The sequence below is a fragment of the Habropoda laboriosa genome, unplaced genomic scaffold (genome assembly GCF_001263275.1).
Source record: "Habropoda laboriosa isolate 0110345459 unplaced genomic scaffold, ASM126327v1 scaffold578, whole genome shotgun sequence".
NCBI lineage: Eukaryota > Metazoa > Arthropoda > Insecta > Hymenoptera > Apidae > Habropoda > Habropoda laboriosa.
The window spans coordinates 2,041,762-2,059,401 of record NW_017100941.1 but is presented as its reverse complement, the minus strand read 5'-3'; the positions used below and the strand labels follow the sequence as shown (position 1 = coordinate 2,059,401).

The following is a 17,640-nucleotide window of genomic DNA, read 5'->3' as shown; positions in this document are numbered from 1 at the left end:
ATCGTGGAAAAGCACAATTTCTCTCCGTTCCTACTTGTGCCCTCTCAATTTCCGCTTCCCCCGGCGAAACAAACGAAACAATCAGAAACGCGTGTCTTCGTAGATCGATCTTGCATTAACGATCGCTGGGCAGTCGCGAGAGCTCCCTTAGATCCTAAAAAGCTCGGTGCTTAAAATTACTTTCTGAGGCAGTTGAGTTGGGAAGAGCAGTTGAAAAGATCAGTCATTTCGTCTTTGTCCTGCCGGCTTCGAGGAAAAGCCGCACGACTCGTCGACTCGCCTCCGTTAACACAGTCCTCTCCACCGTTTTTCATCCTCGCGTGTCTCTCTCTCACAGAGCAAGGAACTTCATCAGTGCGTCGTAAATGAGCCGAGGATTGATGGTACCGTCTGCGGTGTACCGTACGCCTCTCAGAGAACCGTCGTCGTGGCTGACCACACCGTATTCACCAACGATGAAACCGTCCGGAGTTCTCTCCTCGACCCTGTACTTCCTATAGTTTCTACCCTCGACCACGTAGCCCACCTTGTGCCCGTCCTCCACCTCAGAAGAGTTCGAAGGCTCGGTGAGCATCAACTGCGGCCCGTGGACATTTCCGTTGCTGCTCACGCTGGCAGACTCGTCTACCTCGTAATTCTCCTCGTTAGGCTCTCCACCGCGCTCGTGACTCAACGGCTGACCCTCGGAATTGTAAAGCTTGCTAGGCTCGCTGTACACCTTAGCAGGCTGAGAGTACACCTTCGACGGCTCGGAGTAAATCTTGGCCGGCTCCGAGTACACCTTCGACGGTTCCGAATAGATTTTCTCAGGTTCGCCGTAAACTTTGGCCGGCTCGCTGTACACTTTAGCCGGCTCGCTGTACACTTTAGCCGGCTCGCTGTACACCTTGGCCGGCTCGCTATAGACCTTCGACGGCTCTCCGTACACCTTCTCCGGTTCACCGTACACTTTCGCCGGTTCGCTGTACACCTTGGACGACTCGCTGTACGGCCTAGGCGACTTGTAGCTCTTCGACGACTGAGCGTACACCTTGGTGCCTGGACGATTGTAGTGCGACGCGTCGTAGTGCCTGCCCGCTTTACGACCTTGAGCCTGGAAACGCTCCGACTGCATCTCCGTCTGCTCCTCGTTGAACTCCTTCAACTCGGAGTTCTCCTCCGGCAACTCGTAGTTCTCCTCCGTCGGCAGAGTGATCATGTCCTCCGGGACGTCGCTCGTACTGCTGTTCGACTCCCTCTGATGCTCGGCGAACGTGGGAGTGTGCTTGGTCACCGGTTCAGGTGTCACCGAACTCTGACCTCGCCAACTGGTGCTCGGCGCACCTTCCTCGACGGAGAACTCGCTCCTGTTCGATTCGGACACGATGTTGCTCAGCTCTTCCGTGACGAAGCTGGAGGGTGGCGAGGTGATCGTCGACGACGATCTAGGAGTAGTCGTCGTCGTCGACGTGCTGGTAGTAGTCGTCGTGCCTGTTATAGTACTAGAGTTCGTCGACTTGGTCGTAGGAGCCCTAGTGGTGGCATTCTTCAGTCCTTTCGTGACGTCTTTGGAGAAACTGGTAGCGATATTCGGCGGTCGAGTGACGACTGTCGCGTCTGCGCTGTCGTAGTGCTCCACTCTGACCTTGTACGGCGTAGCTTCCACGGTGGACGTCACGCTGACGCCTATGACCTTCTGCCGGCTGACTCCTTTGTTCGAGGAAGAGCTGTTGGTAGCGTTCGTTCGCGAGGGCAACTTCTCGCGAGGCGTTACCGACGTTGCTGTCGTCGTACTCGTCGAACTTTGAACAGCTAACCTTGTTGCTGATATGTCGCTGGTGGTGCTCAGTTCGTCGATCAACGACGCTAGGTTCTGTTGCCTGTTCTCCAACGTTTTGTGACTTATCGGATAAAATCGAACGACCTCTTCCCGGCCACTGGAGTTCCGCGCCTTCGGGACGACCTGTCTGTTGCCTGGATTCCGCGATATTCGGTAGATCGAGGCCTCGTGCTGATGCGACTCCGCTGTAGCGCTGTCTCCGGCCGAAGACGTCGCTTGTCCTCCGCGTCTGAAGCCTCTGCGTCGCTGGGGCGGCGTGGCCATGGCGCCGTTTATGAAAACTGACAGGAATTCCGTGCCCGCGAGTATGTCGTTCCTCTTCGCTGGAGCACCTCGTACTTCGTCCCACACCAGTGCCGCCTGCAGCAGTACCTGTAAGATGTTTGGTCGTTCAGTGGAATGCAAAGAAAAACGTGGAACAACGGTGTGATTAAAGATAATGCGGAATAATGTAAGCTTTTAAAGTAACGTTATATTTCATGGTTTTATTCTCGGTATACTGTTTTTGGTTAACCCTTTGTGAACGAGGGACTGTGTATTATATCGAAATATTGATTACTGTTTGAATTTTTTTGGAGGCTTAACGATATCAAAAATGTACGTTCACGAGTTCATGGCTATGTTAATAGTTTTTACTGCTTGAAAATGTGTGTTTCATGGTGTTTGGTGAATGCATATGTGAGCCCATCGTCCTCAAAGGGTTAATGGTATAATAAATGCTGTCTTATCCTCGTTTTGCGAGGTGCTCGTAATGAGAATGTTAATGTAAATGCAATTTTCCCATTTGAAGAGTATAAAACCAATTTGCGGGAGTAAAAATTTTATTTCGCTTTACAAGTGTCATATATGGTGACGTAGTATAATTCTCATGTTACTGATAAGAAGTACGAATTTCTTGACACCTTCAGTGTAGTAAATATATTTTTCATTCTGACTTTAGCATTTCTTTAATCTAAATTTCTATTACATTTCTGAATATTAACTGTGCAACGCGAATTTTTATTTTCACTAAGTGATTTCATTGGAATATTTCATACCACGATATTTCTCCGTTATTTTATTCACTCCGCTCTAACGTACTCTTTAACTTTACGTCTCGTGGAGCTACAAAACTCTTGTTTCTTATTTATTTTTCCAATGTACAACAAATAAACATATTTTCTTCCCGTATCAGTTTCATTGCATACACCTTTACATAAAACACTAAAATTATTCCTCCAAATTCTCCTTCCTTATCTACTGTCTCCAATGTTCAACAAATAAAAACGTTTCTCTTACTACATCACTCGACCATCAAACGCGAGAATCCCACATGGCGGACAGCGCAGAAAGAGTTCGCAACTCGAGAAGCGAGATACGAAGGACCTCACTTCTGAAAATAACCAAGCAACGAGACACAGTACTCTCGGTATGAACCGGTATCTACGAAACCCCCAGCCAAGGGTCGGGAAGTAAGCAAGACGGTGGAACTGTTGGATGAAAAGTGTCCGTTATCGCCGTGCGTCGAGATACGCATCGTGGATGGGTGTTCCACTCGGGTGTTTGTAAAGTGCAAAGTGTAAAAGTTGGACGAACTGTTGCGGGCCCATTAAAGCCACGTGGAATCGGTGAACAAGTTCGTAAGTACTTTACGATCCGAGGACACACGGAACATGTACAGGTCCACGTTTATTTTTCAATCCGCGAGCGAACGATAAAGCGCCTTCGCGTCTGACCATTCTCGACACACGAAGGTCGCGCCAGGTGCATCCGAGCAATTTATAAATTACGTTACGGCCGTTGTAAAGTACGGGAAAGAGGTGCAGCTTATTACGCCGGGGGAGCTTTAACTCGTGCTTCATAGCTGTCACCTTGTTATCTTTCCAAACATCTCATTTTCTAAAGAGTGCGTAAAAATTGCTGGACTTCGTTACACGTTGGGAATACGCATTCGTCAAGGGACACGTCAAAGTGCTTTTGCATTGCCGGGTAATAGCGTTCATTTCGTACGATACGGGGAGAATAATGGTCGAGTACGAGAAGTTTGAAGTGTTCTTGTGGAACTTGCGTAGACGTTGCTGCTTTCGAAGTTACCGTTCGTTGTGAGGAACGAGTTCTTGTAGTAACGTATTCAATATTGTTGAACACATTTTGTATCGATATCGGATAAATGTTTAAGAATGAAATAAATTTTGCGTCGAAATTAATATTTATCGTTCGATACTACAGCATTCATAAAATCGAATTTATTTTGTCTTGATCTACGTTTTCACGATTGTGATTTAATTAACATTTATTATTCAATACTACTGTGTTACTGTGATCACAAATCCCAAAATCGAGTGTAGTAATATGTAGGTTTAATTATAAAACAAATTTTGTATCGGTCAATATTTTTACGATCACAATTTAATTTTCAAATTGATATTTATTATTCAATACTGGACACTATGATTCATAAAATCGATTGCAGTGACGTATTCAGTTATTGAATAAATTTGACGTTTCTCCTAAATTTAATAAAAGTTACCGAATTCAAAATAAATTCATTATCACAAGAGCTGTGACCGATCAATTCTTTTGGAACGAGAAAGTAGGTTTTATTTTATTAATAAATCTGAAACCCTACGTAATACGAAAATAAACAAGTAGTATATGCATTTAGTGTGGTTCTAAATTTGCAAAGTAACTTTTTTTTATTGAATAATTACTGCAAGCAAGAATGAATACAGTTACAATCTAAATTTGTTTCTTTCTAGCAAGATAACTCAAACATAGAAAGGAATTAAAGGCACTATAAAACCGTTCGGTATTTCGATTAGTATTCATGTATTCAAGAGTTGGAAATTAAGATAACCGAAGACTTTGACAATGTGATTTTAGGTATGCAATTTCGAAGGACATTTCTTACCGGATGTACATTCAGAAAAATCACTCCAATTTATGTAATATTCACATTCTTTCGAAAACGTAGAACAATAAATTTTCCATACCACATAAATCTGAACATTTTTCGTACACCGAAAGAAATTTCGTTCTCAAAGTTTCTCGAGTTCGTAACCAATTCACATCTGACAGAGCACAATATTTCATTTTCGTAAAAATTTTCCAACCAAACAAGCATCGGCAAAAGTCCAGCTTACAGAAATGACAAACGAAAAAGTTGAGTTGAAATAAGAAATGAAAAGGTTGCGCGTGGAAAAAACTATATACGAAATATTCTCCGGAAGAAGAAAATAATAAATGCGGACTATTTTCTGAGAATGATCGTTTATGTTAATTAAAGCATAAATTGATACGCGAGTAAAAACAGCGGAGGAAAAAATTAGTATCCTTGTGTTCGCGCATCGTGAACGTATCGTTAAGTGTACAAGAAAAAGGTGATCATTCCGAAGAATCAAGTTTATAGAAATATAATCAGCTGGTTTTTGTGATCATCGATTATTATATTACGGCCTTCTAGGCTCGTGGCCAGTTTTACGGTGGAATTTCAAAAATTTCTTTCATTTGTTGCAGAATCTTCTCCCTCTTGCTACAAACACTTTTTGAACACAAGTTTGACGTTTAACGATTGCTTTTTTCTGTCCATTACGACGGGGATAATTTAACAGTGCTGTAAAGTAAAATTGTCGCCCGTTTATTATCGTGCGTTATGATGATATTTACGTGAAGTTAATTTCTCGTATATACGTACTTTGTATAATTGAATTTCTCTATTAGTATTTGCGCTCGGGATGTGAATTCTCGATCGCGACTTTTTCCCGCCAAATTAATCTTGGGTGAATTATTTTGGAGAAAGTGAACAAGCGTCTGTTGCGAACGATGGACGATTGATTAGAGCACTGATTTTCAAAGTATTCGAGATTTTTTAATAGAAGTTGGAAAAGTTAGGAAAGTAACGGAGAAGGATATTACTTTTTCGCAAATCAGTCGAGAATGTATTATAAATGTAATACATATTTTGACGAATTTTAGTATTATGTAGTTTGTGTCGTCTCCACTATTAAATGATTGCAGAATTGTAAGAACGACTGTTTTTGGTTTCTTGGGATGGAACAGTGTTTCCTGAATTTCCTCGAAACATTTACCAATTTTAATAAATAATATAAAAACGAAACCTCATATTCATTATAAATATCAATAATTTTACACTAAATTCTTTGTGCAATAAAAATACACCAAAAATGTGAGAAACTTTACAAATGATTTCAATTTCGATTACAAAGTATTTGCACCGAACTTCAATATCCTAAACAATACGATGGATATCAATGAAAATATCTAATTGCACCAAAAATGTCGCAAACTTTCCAAACGATAGCAATTTCCAAGCAGAAATAACGCAAGGAGAATCGCTGATTACAACTTTCGGGGGCATCCTTTGAAGATCCCGATTGTTCTTAAAGACTCGTAAACGAGGATGAAAGTGCGCGGCGATTGGTCGCCGGGTGATTCTTTTCGCCAAGGTTCGTTATTGAGACCGCGACGTTATTATCCTTATGGTAAAAAAGAGCTCCGAGCTGAAATTCGCGAAATTCGTCGCAGCGCAATCAGCCGCCGAAAAACTTCCAGCACGGGATACGTAAAGTACTTACGCTTTTTACGAACATAAAGTCTTAATTTATGCCGTTATTACCACGATTCCCCGTGCGGCGGTCAAATGACAATGAACGGAGGAAAGGGGACAGAGGGCGGGGAATAAGAAGCGTAAAAATGTTTATTTGCGGCACAAAAGCGCGAGATCCTGCGACGTTAATAATTTAAAGAGGTCGAGGAGGGAGACCTCTTCAGTTCGGTTTTGTTCGAACAGCTTCGCCTTAAGAACCGGCCGTAAAACACCCTCAATTGAATTTCTGCAATCCCGCGGAAGGTCGTCAGCGATCGTTGCGTCAACCCGAACAAACGATTCGAAACGGTATTAAATACGATGGCGATCGAAGGATTTGCAAGAGGCGCTCTGGCGTAAGAAGAAAAATAACGCATTGTTGAAGGATTTCGAGGCCTGTTGCGTTTTAGGCGCGGCGAAATTTTATCGGGAGCAGAGAATTGCGCGGCGAGGAGAGAAAAATGCGCATTCTGTGGATTTCAACCTTGAACGATTGCACTTGACGGTGAAGAGTTACAAGGAAGACTGTCTCGGAGTCGTAAAATACAAGGAAGAACTTGGAAAGGTTCTTTTTACTGCTTTTGCTGTAAAATCATGCAGTACTACTTGGAAATTGTTTCGGTAACTTGCGTAATTTTGCGTTATTTAGCACACTGTTGTGCTAATATATTGATGTAGTCGTATGTTGAAGTGTGAGCATTTGTACACGAGTTGAGTAAGGAAAGAGATGCAAGAGTTTAGTGGGAATTTAATCCTTTCGTTACTGTTGGCGGAAAATTCTGCTGTTGTAGATTTCTGGTGCATTTGTACCTTACTTTAATCCTTTGAATATTTTTACTTACTTTAATCCCTGATTTGATCCTTTGAGCACATTCAGCTTGATTTAATAAGAAATATTTGCAAACGATGCGGCTAAAAGGGTTAAACAATAGATTCTGAATAGTAAACTTTTGTTCAAAAATATGAGTTTTCAAAGAACTTTGAAACGAAATGAAAATTCGCATTAAATTCAAATGAAAATTCACACTAAAACATTTAATAATAAAACAAATGTTCCTATTTAATATAAAATCCTATTTAAACCTTGAATCCAAGAGTATCCTTTCTCGCCTAATCAAGTTCCACTTCCAAAAACTATCGCGTACCATCGATGGTAGATTAACAAAGAGTCGTAAACGAGGATAAAAGACACACAATTGGCCTTTGACTAATTTCTCTGCATACACATCTTGCTGAAAACCTCGAATCCAAGCGTATCCTTTCTCGCCTAATCAAGTTCTACTTCCAAAAACTCTCGCGTATCACCGCTGGTACACGCGACAAGGAACGTGTAAAATATCCCGAAGCAAGATCCCACGGAAGATAGAAACGTCACGTTATCGTGTACATTACCAACGATCCTTCTCCTCAAATTTATATTAATATTTCCATCAACGTAGCACGCGTGTCCCGAGGAAAAATTGTTATTACAGGCAGGCGATAAGAGGACGTCCGATGAAAGAATAAGAAAATTCAAGAGGTTGTTTCGAAATGAAATTAATACCTTCCACAACCTGGTGTATTCTCCCGTACTTCGCCAGAATTAATAATCACGACTTCGGCTCGTGCTCGCGCCCATAAATCGTGCACACGCAACACGTATACACACCGGGGATATTCGCTCGATTTATAAAGTGCCCGGCAACATTCAAGCCGGCCAAGACTGGTCTAGAATGGTTTCCTGTTGAAAGGAGAACACGTACTGTCGTGTGGACACCTCAGATGAGGTCATTCGGTGCGCCCACTTATTTCCCGCGCAGGATGCCTCGCGTTTATGTTACGCGTTATTTGCACGAAACACGTGAAAGGACCAGTTTTTCGAGTAACTCACGCTACGAGAATTGATACGTCGAGAAACCGGCGAATCATCCGTTACCTTACTTCTCACGGCGACATTCTGCGGAGCGGTGAATGTTAGGGTCACGCGTTTAGGCTAAGGCTGCAGGAGAGTGTCGTTTTTTGAGAAAGTTCATGAATTTTGGGTGGGATATTTTTGGACCGGAACTGAGATCGTTTGGATTTGAAATAGAAGGTTAGGCTAGGTTGATGAGAAAGGATTTGGACTGTGAACAGAGCTCTTGCAGACTTAAGAGCTCTAAGCTCTAATTTGTCTAATTTACAATTGAAGTGTACAATTTTTTAAACTTGTGAACCGTAACATTCCTAACTTTGTCACTATGCATATTAACGCCTTTTGTGTACTTAATATAGGGACACAGTTTTGCAGAAAGTGTGTAAATAGTATTAAATAAATAACTTGTGTTAGAAAAGTATTACTTTGCAATATATTCTAATTCGACGAATCTGAGGAATTAACGCTGAACACATTGGAAGTGTTTCAACTGAAACTTTAAGGTATTGGTCAAATATTTTATGCAATAATTTGCACCGGCCACTGCAACAGTAACATTGAAAAACCTAGTTTACTAATTTAACAATTGTCAATTTATAGAGTGGAATTTTTATTTTCAACGTAGGTAGTAATGCAAAGTTTAGGAGACGATATTGCCGATACTCTTCAGATTATTTGAAGAAACCAAAATGACGAAAAAGTGTACAGGAAATTTGGGAATTGAAAGGACGAAGGTACTTGAAGCTTCTCAATTTTTACATCGCGAATTTACGAATTTTTACATCTACAATCGTACCAACACACCGCCAGAAACCCAACATCTCCACGATCCTTCATACCGCCAAGTAATTCAAGAACCTCAAGCAAGTACCTTATTATTATTCAGTCCGGCAAATTGTTTTCGATAGAACCAATTATTCTTCGAATTAACGTCATCCACGGAGGGCACGATTCATCAAAGGTGGTAAATTAGCGCCATCAATTACATATTCAATTTACGGAAGCTGAATTTTCATAACGTCGGAACCGAGACGCGTTTACCGGCTGATTGACGAGCTTTCGGTTACGTTTTACAATGCAAATCAGTCCCGGGTAATATTCCATATTTATGCATGAGCTTTAACGCCCATTCGATTCGTGGCGATTTTACCAACCGAACCAGCTGCCACGTCGCCGTTACAATGTGCTTCCATATTTGTCGCTCATAACTAACGTCACGTATTAATAGGTGACGTTTCAGACGGACTTCGCGATAATGAAATAACCGGTCGCTAACGAACGCGATTCACGAGGACAGAACGAACTGTCTCGTTTCGTGTGACAGTGTGACGGTAAACAGCCGTTTTTACTGCGGAATCATGCACGATACGTGTAATAACAAATTGCGACGCGTTCGAGATCAGCACTTCGGATCGAACATCTGCAAAATGTAGCAAATTCTAGTTCGAGTAATTTTATTAGCAACGTTCGATGACTCAATGTTCCGAGTATCGTGCAAACACAAATCGTAGAAGTGTCTACGAAATATCATAAATGTCGTTGCGTAAGTCGTTCTTGCACTCGTTCGAATTATACGCCATTATGCCTGAGTATTTATAGCTTTAGATGAAGTTGTGCACTGATTAAGCGTGACGATTTAAGTTACAGGCTTTTTTCGTCAGATTCGGTGAAGAGTATTGATTCCTTTAGTGTTATTTAATTAACCAGCATGCTATAGTAGAAGCGAGGGTGCTTGAAATGAGATCGAAAGTAATCTGCAACGTTAGATGTAAGTATAGAGAATTGTAATTAGATTAGAAATTATGCAATTATATCGTGCAATGTAAAATGATAACTACATGTCGTGTAATACAACTCAGCTGGTATTAATCTTGATTACTGTACTTCGCTTAGCCTTCAATTTAAGTGTAAGGCTGTATTGTGAACTGTGTTTTAGGAGTGCACAGAAAATTTGCAAATTAGAAGGACGAAGATACTTTAAGCTTCTCAATTTTTCATACCGTGAATTTACGAATTTTTATAGTATCTATAATCTAAATTATTTAGAGAAACCAAAATGCACAGAAAATATGCAAATTAGAAAGATGAAGATACTTGAAGCTTCTTATTTTTTTACACTGTGAATTTGTGAATTTTTAGAACACCTGTAATCTAGATTATTTAAAGAAATGAAAAGGTAATGAAATATACAAAATACTGTGAATTTTTATGGTATCCATAATCATACAAGTGTCTTAACTGAAAATTAAGATTTCTTCAAGGATTAATATACGAACACTGGAACGATCGCAAAAACCACCGGGGGAAAAAGGCAAAATTAACGAACTTACAAAAAAAAATATTACCTCTTTCTATAAAAACAGTGACAATTGTACGACTTCAATCTTCGGCCTTGTAACTGCTCAAGAAAGTCCAGAGACCCTCGCTCGGCGATCCTCTCGCGGTAATTTCAATTCAACGACGTGATTCGTCATTCCGATCAGATTTAATTAGAGATCCCTCGCTGACAGGTGTTCAAAGGTGAACGTACTCTTAACAAGTACTTACGCAACGAATCAACCTGTTCGTAAGTACGAGGGAAATTCGATTCGGGGATCTCGATCGATTTGATTGTCGTTTATTGTTATCGATAAGAAGAACGGTTACCGAGGATACCAAACGGCAGGATCGAGTTGTTAACAAGAAACGAAGGAATTCGCGTGGGTACGAAAGCGGACAAACATATTGGTCCCGATCAAGCAGATATACTCTTGCGTTATAAATAATATGCAGGTGCGGCAATTTTAAAGACAGGCCTCGTCACCATCGAGGAATAGGGATTTTTAGAAGGGTGTGAATGAGCTGTCGATATCACGTGTATCTGATTAAATTAGATTAGATAGCGAAGTTAGCGAACACCTTGATACATATGTACGTGTTGCTTAACTGTAGGAAATAGGCGTATTGAATCTTAATTTTGTTCTGTAGAAATTTTCTTTTGAAACTGTTTTCTGTGTAAACATGAAGTGTGACGGTGTGTAAATAAAAGGAGGAAATGATAGAAATGGTTTCTGAGAAAGATTTGAAATGGATGAAATTTTATAAGTGGAAAGAAAATATTAGTTAAAATTGTAGAATTGATGAAATAGTATTCTAATAGATAAATCTACTTTTTAAGAAATTACACTACATTCGTTACTTAATACGATTGTACTATAGAAACAAATTGAAGATTCTTAGAAAATAAGAATTAAAGTAATTTCGTATCTCAATTAAGTTTGGTATGAATTTTTAAAATTTCCTCAGTTTGTATTTATATCTTTGTAAAATCTAAATTTTGTAAGAATTTTAAGAAATTTATCCAGCATACATTTTCTCTGAAACAATTTTCTAGGCAAGGGATCAAAGTACCTACTCAAATTTATCCATAAAACTTGTATAAATTCTAATTCAAGTTCCAATTTTAATTCCTTCCAATTTAGCTTTGAGATAACTTATTTAATAAGTTATCACTCAATCAAATTACTCGAAATAGAAGTACACTAAAAACCTGTGCAAACTTATCCATGAAATTGATATAAATTCTAATTCATGTTCCAAATTTAATTCAGCTCCCAACTCTAATTCATTCCAATTTAGCTTCGAAAAATTTACAAGACTACCTCCAATATTGTCATTAACTATACAACGTGCTAGATTGTTTCAACCGTGGTGCAATATTAAAAAATACACACGAATAATTACGATACCTTGAAATAAATCGTCGAAAAAAGAAAGAATACACGACTCGAACATCGATTACACTCGTGTATCGTGAACGAATTGAACGTTGACGTAATCGTATGCAATAACGTAATTAAAACGCAACAAAGACGTGAGAGAAGATATGAATGACGATTCACAGGTGCGGCTGTCGTTTTAAAGGTAAAGTCATCGCAAAGGAATCACGGATTTGAGAAGATGCAAGTGGGCGCAAGTCAAGTTATTGCTGTCGCCCCCGTTTCAATGTCTTTTTTAAATATCTCGCGGCAGTGTGTAGCCGCTTGTGACCCACTTACCGACGACTGGTCTGAAAGTGAAAAAAGTGTCACCTAACGGAGAGATAACAATTTCATTACTCTGTGTTCTGCTCTGATTCAGAGAGAAGGAAGTGAATTAAATTAGACTCAAGTTGCACTATTTTTATGAGCAATTACTGCGATTACTGTTATTCAGGCTTTCGGGTGTAAATGAGATTTGTCGATAATAAAAATGATGCTTCGAGCCGTGAAAGACTTAAGTCAATGTTCCGCGAGTTTTCTCAGCAATAGCTTCGAAATAAAGGAACACTCGTAAGCAGTCTGACAATATAATTTTCATTCTATTATTTTTGTAATTGTAAATTAAGGAGGCTCATTTTATCTCACATTATCAACTTTAAATTCCCTTTGTCTTGAGATCCATGAATGAGATTTCAATGGTTCGAGGCTTTAAAACAGTGCAAATGAAAAATAGGAATTCTAAATTCTCTGATCATTTTAACTTGAATTAAGAATGGAACCAGTATTCTGCTCTATGCTCACATAACACGAAAAATAAATTTTAGGAGGAAATTAGTTCAAGGTTTGCATTCGACTAACAGTTTAATACTAATCATATACCTAATACGATCTGCTCTATGATATGAAACTAATGAAGTTAGAAAAGTGCCATTTTGCACGATACAAATACCGTACCTGTTAATTCTATTTGGGCAAAAAAAATAAAAATTCACATTTATAAATTATCCCACAAATAAAATGAACAACTTCACTTCACCATGACTGAATGAAACTCAATTATACTCGGCCAGAAGATTGTGGATTTGATATGAAAGTAAATTTCCACAATCACGTTTAATGTTCCCTTTAAACGTTTCCACTGTGCCATTCAAGTGACATTTCCTTAAACTTCATAAACTTCTCACTCGTCAAATTAACCCAAAACGTAACAACGTGCTTCAAGAACGAATTACAATCCATCTCATTGTCACATTCAAGCAAACTGCAAACACTTGCGAAAAATATCGGACGCCAATAAGTGGCGTTAATTCTGTTTTCGCGTGTTTTTCCGCCACTCGCCGCGTCAACATATTTTTCAAAGGTGGAAAATAAACGCGCGAAAGTTTTTCTCCTGCGGTTATTTATTCCGGCAGACGTGTCGAAGTGAAGCACGTGATCATGGTGGAATCATTCCAACGATGTGCTTATACGCTTCGAGTAAATGACACGAGCGTATCAGGTTCTGAGGAATCTGCAGAAAGAGGCCCAATCAAGGTTGCGACTGGGTGTGGTGATGATCATGCATGCAAGCGTACACACGGTTAGCCCGTCCAACCCGTTCTGCCCCAATGTAAGCGAGTCTTTTTTTCATTAAGACTAATTGTCTTCCTTCTGACGCACCGTCTGTCAAAGAACGCTTTTGTCCTGACAGCTACGGCACGCAGCTTCTCGATCTCGTTCCATTCCGGTCGTTCCTCTCTTACGGTGTCGCGTCGATGACGATGCACATCGCTCGATCAAGGTCGTTCCTTGCTTTTGGACATTCTCGCAAAAGTTGACGTCGCGGCTGAACGGGCAGGGCAGACTGGCTAATTCTACATGACAGCGTGATGTCGTTTTATGCTATTGTCTGTATTTCTCTCGAGATAATTCGGTTCTTTTCTTCTTTTTTTTTTTTGGAAGTGTTTGATTTGAAGAGCTTGCCAGATATTGAGCATTGAACATGGGAATGGTGACAATAGAAATGGTATTGAGTAGGGAAGCGTGGTATTTACAATGTCAAGATTATAAATTTTAGAATGAAAAGTTCTAGGATAACTATTGTCATTTACCTTCTTCTTTTTGGATTTGAGAAGCATGCAAGGTGTTGAGAATTAATCTGGGAATGGTAACAATAGAAATGTAATTAAATAGCGAAGTGTAGTACTTGCAGAAAATTCTACTACATTAAATTTTAAGACTGAAAATTTAGATATAAATGGTAAACTGAAAGACTGCAAGTTTTAAGATGGTACACTTTTCAAATAACTCTAAAATTGCAAATTCTACTATGATGAACTTGAAAAGTTTCCAATTTCTTACAATACGCAGATTATGTTACGTTTGTAAGTTTCAAAGCGAATCGTGTTCATTTTACAAAAGTACCAACTACAAGAGAGTTTTTAAATATGTTTCATCAAAGAGATCCAACCTGAATTTTATAAATTTCAAGGTATAACGAATGAAATCTTAACAGCAGTTAGCCATGCGAACATAAAATTTCTGTAACCTTCTTGAATGATTGAACACATTCGATAATGTGCAAATCATTTCTTTTTTGACCGAGCAAGTAGTGATTTTTATCGTAATATATTCGAATATTTATAGTATACACAATGTATCCAATGGAACAGCAATCGGAACAGGTTCACTTATCCACAGTGTGACAGGTTGTCTGTTTCCAATTACAAAATTGAAACAACACTGAACCTAATAAGTTCTTCACAACAGTCGAGTAATTGCAATGAAATTCGTTTCAATCTTTTTTTTTTTCATCACACAACGACACGAATCACATCTGAACCAAAGTGTTTTTCTATCAAAATCAAAGATTACATTATACCAACTCCGTTTATACTTTTATTGCATCAACGACGTAGCTCTTGCAACGTGCACCTCGTTTGGGAGATACAGAATAGTATTAAAAACAAAGTAATAAACTGAAACATTCGATTAACGTGCCGTCCAAATAACATCATAACAGTTTCGAGTGTCTGTTCAAAAGATAACCCGTTCCAAGCAAAGGAAAGAACCTGAGAATAAACAGAAGATTGCTGGCAATTTTCACACCGCGAACATCTCTTTCGGATATACTACTTCCTCACTCTCATCCTTCAAGTTCCTTCCATCAAGCAACAAAGCAAGTTTCGTCCTCTGCGTGACGTCTTCAGAAATAGCTCTCTGTACCCTTGAAATTCCCCCGAGATTTATGAAAGCAATCGTCGCGAGGACGAGTTTTTCTCTACGTCTAAATCTGTTTCAACCTAAAAATCGACATTTCTTCTCTGTCGCGCTTAAAAGTGATACAACAATCGACTAATAAGCAGCGTCTTTCTTCGGAACAATTGTCAGATACCGATCTAACCTTAAGAAATAAGATATATAGACACGTTTCATATCCACCGCCTAGTAACCCCTGACAATTATCTTTTTACACAATTACTCAGAAGCTCTACTGTTATTCATCAACCCCGAGCCATACTCATCAAGTTCCAAGTCCCCAAAATAAGACCTACGAACCTTAACCCTTTAACCTACAACAACGCGCCAGACTCGTGACACAGATTTTGGTCAATGTATGACAAAAATAGTAAGAAAAATTCATTGTAATCCTAACTTTCGTCTTAATTTCTAAAACGAAGGATTCCTAAATGTAATTAATCTGTAACAGATTAGCTTTCGTTACCTGATACAGTGCTAGAACATTAAATGGCGGACGCTTAGATGCACAGTCAGAAAAGAAATCATAAGTTAAGGGGCTAATAAGAGCAAGGCTAAACATCCCGCACACAAGATAGAAGAATCGCTACGACCGAACGGCTCGAGAAACTAAGTGTACAAGTGTAAGTGTAAAATTTAGTCAAATAAAATTGTTACTTTTTCTTTAAACTACTAAACATCGGAATCTAACACAATGGCAATTTCCTCGATTGCCGCTCGGCGATCTCGCGCCACTCTCGATCATTCCCACGCCTCTTTCACGAAAAAAATCCCTGGAATTATGATCAGGCGAAACTAATCACGCTCCTTTAAATGAACACCCCGCTCGATATAACGCTCTTTCATATTCTCCTCGCCGCTTATGCAAACGTACCTACACCGGTATGTTATTGTGCAGCAACGATCGTTGAGCAACCTCGAAATTGTTGCTGTTCCTTCTTTTTCTCGAGAAATCGTAGCAGTACGAGTACTCACTTAACCCTTTCGCTACGGCAGATTTTAACCCTTATGTCAGTAACCAGGTACCCTTTTGCATAATTCTCACTTAAAATACCTTATCTTCCAGGTAAAACATTTAAATATCCGGCCAGATCGTTGTTATTTCGCACATGTCCTCTCCGTGTTTGCCTCGAGTTTAGAATTTTGTTATCAGAAAACTACTAAAACTGGACGATAAAGTAGACGACAATTCTGGTTACTGACATAAGGGTTAATGCGTAACGTGGGTGACTGACGGCTGCAAACGACTGCAAAATTCGTTATTTCGGCCGTGTCGTTTTAAAATTCGGTTTATTAAATTAAGATGGAAGTGCTCAAGGATAGAATTAAGTATCAAATTAAGATGAAAGCGCAGCGAAAGGATGCAACAATGTAGCGCGAGCAAACTTAAAAAAACGCCTATAGGCGCCAATAGTAACGAAAGGGTTAAGTCCATCGAACGTGAGAAATCGTAAGAGGAGCTGTTAAAACGACGCATGGGAAACGAAGAAGAGGTGTTTATGGTCGAGATAAAGAAGTCAGATTTGTGACTACTATTTAAAGGAATCATATCGGCGGAATTCTGCTACGAGATTCCGTCTGCTTGTAATGGAAATAAACGAAATATATATTGCGAGATACGAAGAAAAGAAGCGAATTTAATGGGCGGCTTGTTAAAAGCGAAACGAGGATTAGCTGGCCTTGCCGACACGTTCGTTTAATTATTATACAAAGCTACACGTTTTATTTGGCTGACGTGGTTACTATTTCACGTGGTTTTATTTTGCTGACGATTTCTATCTATGCCTCCTTTTGCAAAATACGAATCGTTTTTAACGGTGTGTTCTCGCAGAGTGAAACACACTCGTGGCTAATCTTGAAGACCGTGATAAACAAGGTCGGTGTAATTATATTAAGCAGTTTATTTATGTAATTAAGCGGTTCGTAAACGAAGACATTTGGCTCGGGCTAAACATGACACAGTTGCGCTGGGTTAATTACTTTTATGCAGTAGTACTCCACTTGTGTGTCTCAATGGCGAAAGGACGATTATGTTTTATTTGCTCCTTAAATTCTCGGCTTCCAAGCTTGAGTACTTGTTGCATAATTAATTCTCTTGATATTCTTGCTCGCTTGAGTTGATGAAATATACACTCTCCATAGAGAATTTCTTATGCGATACGATTAATAATTGTAGTATACATCAAGAATGTGTAATACTAAATTTCTGATAAATTGAATTTTTTTTTATATTCTACCCCTTCACGCGTTATTTTAATTTAACAAATTTTAGCTTATTCTGTGCTCGCACTTTGCTTTAAACTTACAAACGTATGTTAATAAAGTACATTTTAAAATGCCGAATGTTCCAGTTGAATGTTACCATTTA

The 17,640-nt window shown here is 39.4% G+C and overlaps 1 protein-coding gene across 1 annotated transcript in view; it reads right to left on the bottom strand.

Moving 5' to 3' along the window:
- Positions 1-331: 331 nt before the first annotated feature.
- LOC108577568 (suppressor protein SRP40-like) overlaps positions 332-17,640 on the bottom strand; it is a 72,487-nt gene continuing 55,178 nt past the window's right edge. The window contains exon 3 of the mRNA XM_017940748.1: positions 332-2,191. Coding sequence (XP_017796237.1) covers positions 332-2,191 — 1,860 coding nt within the window. The remainder of the gene's footprint in view (positions 2,192-17,640) is intronic.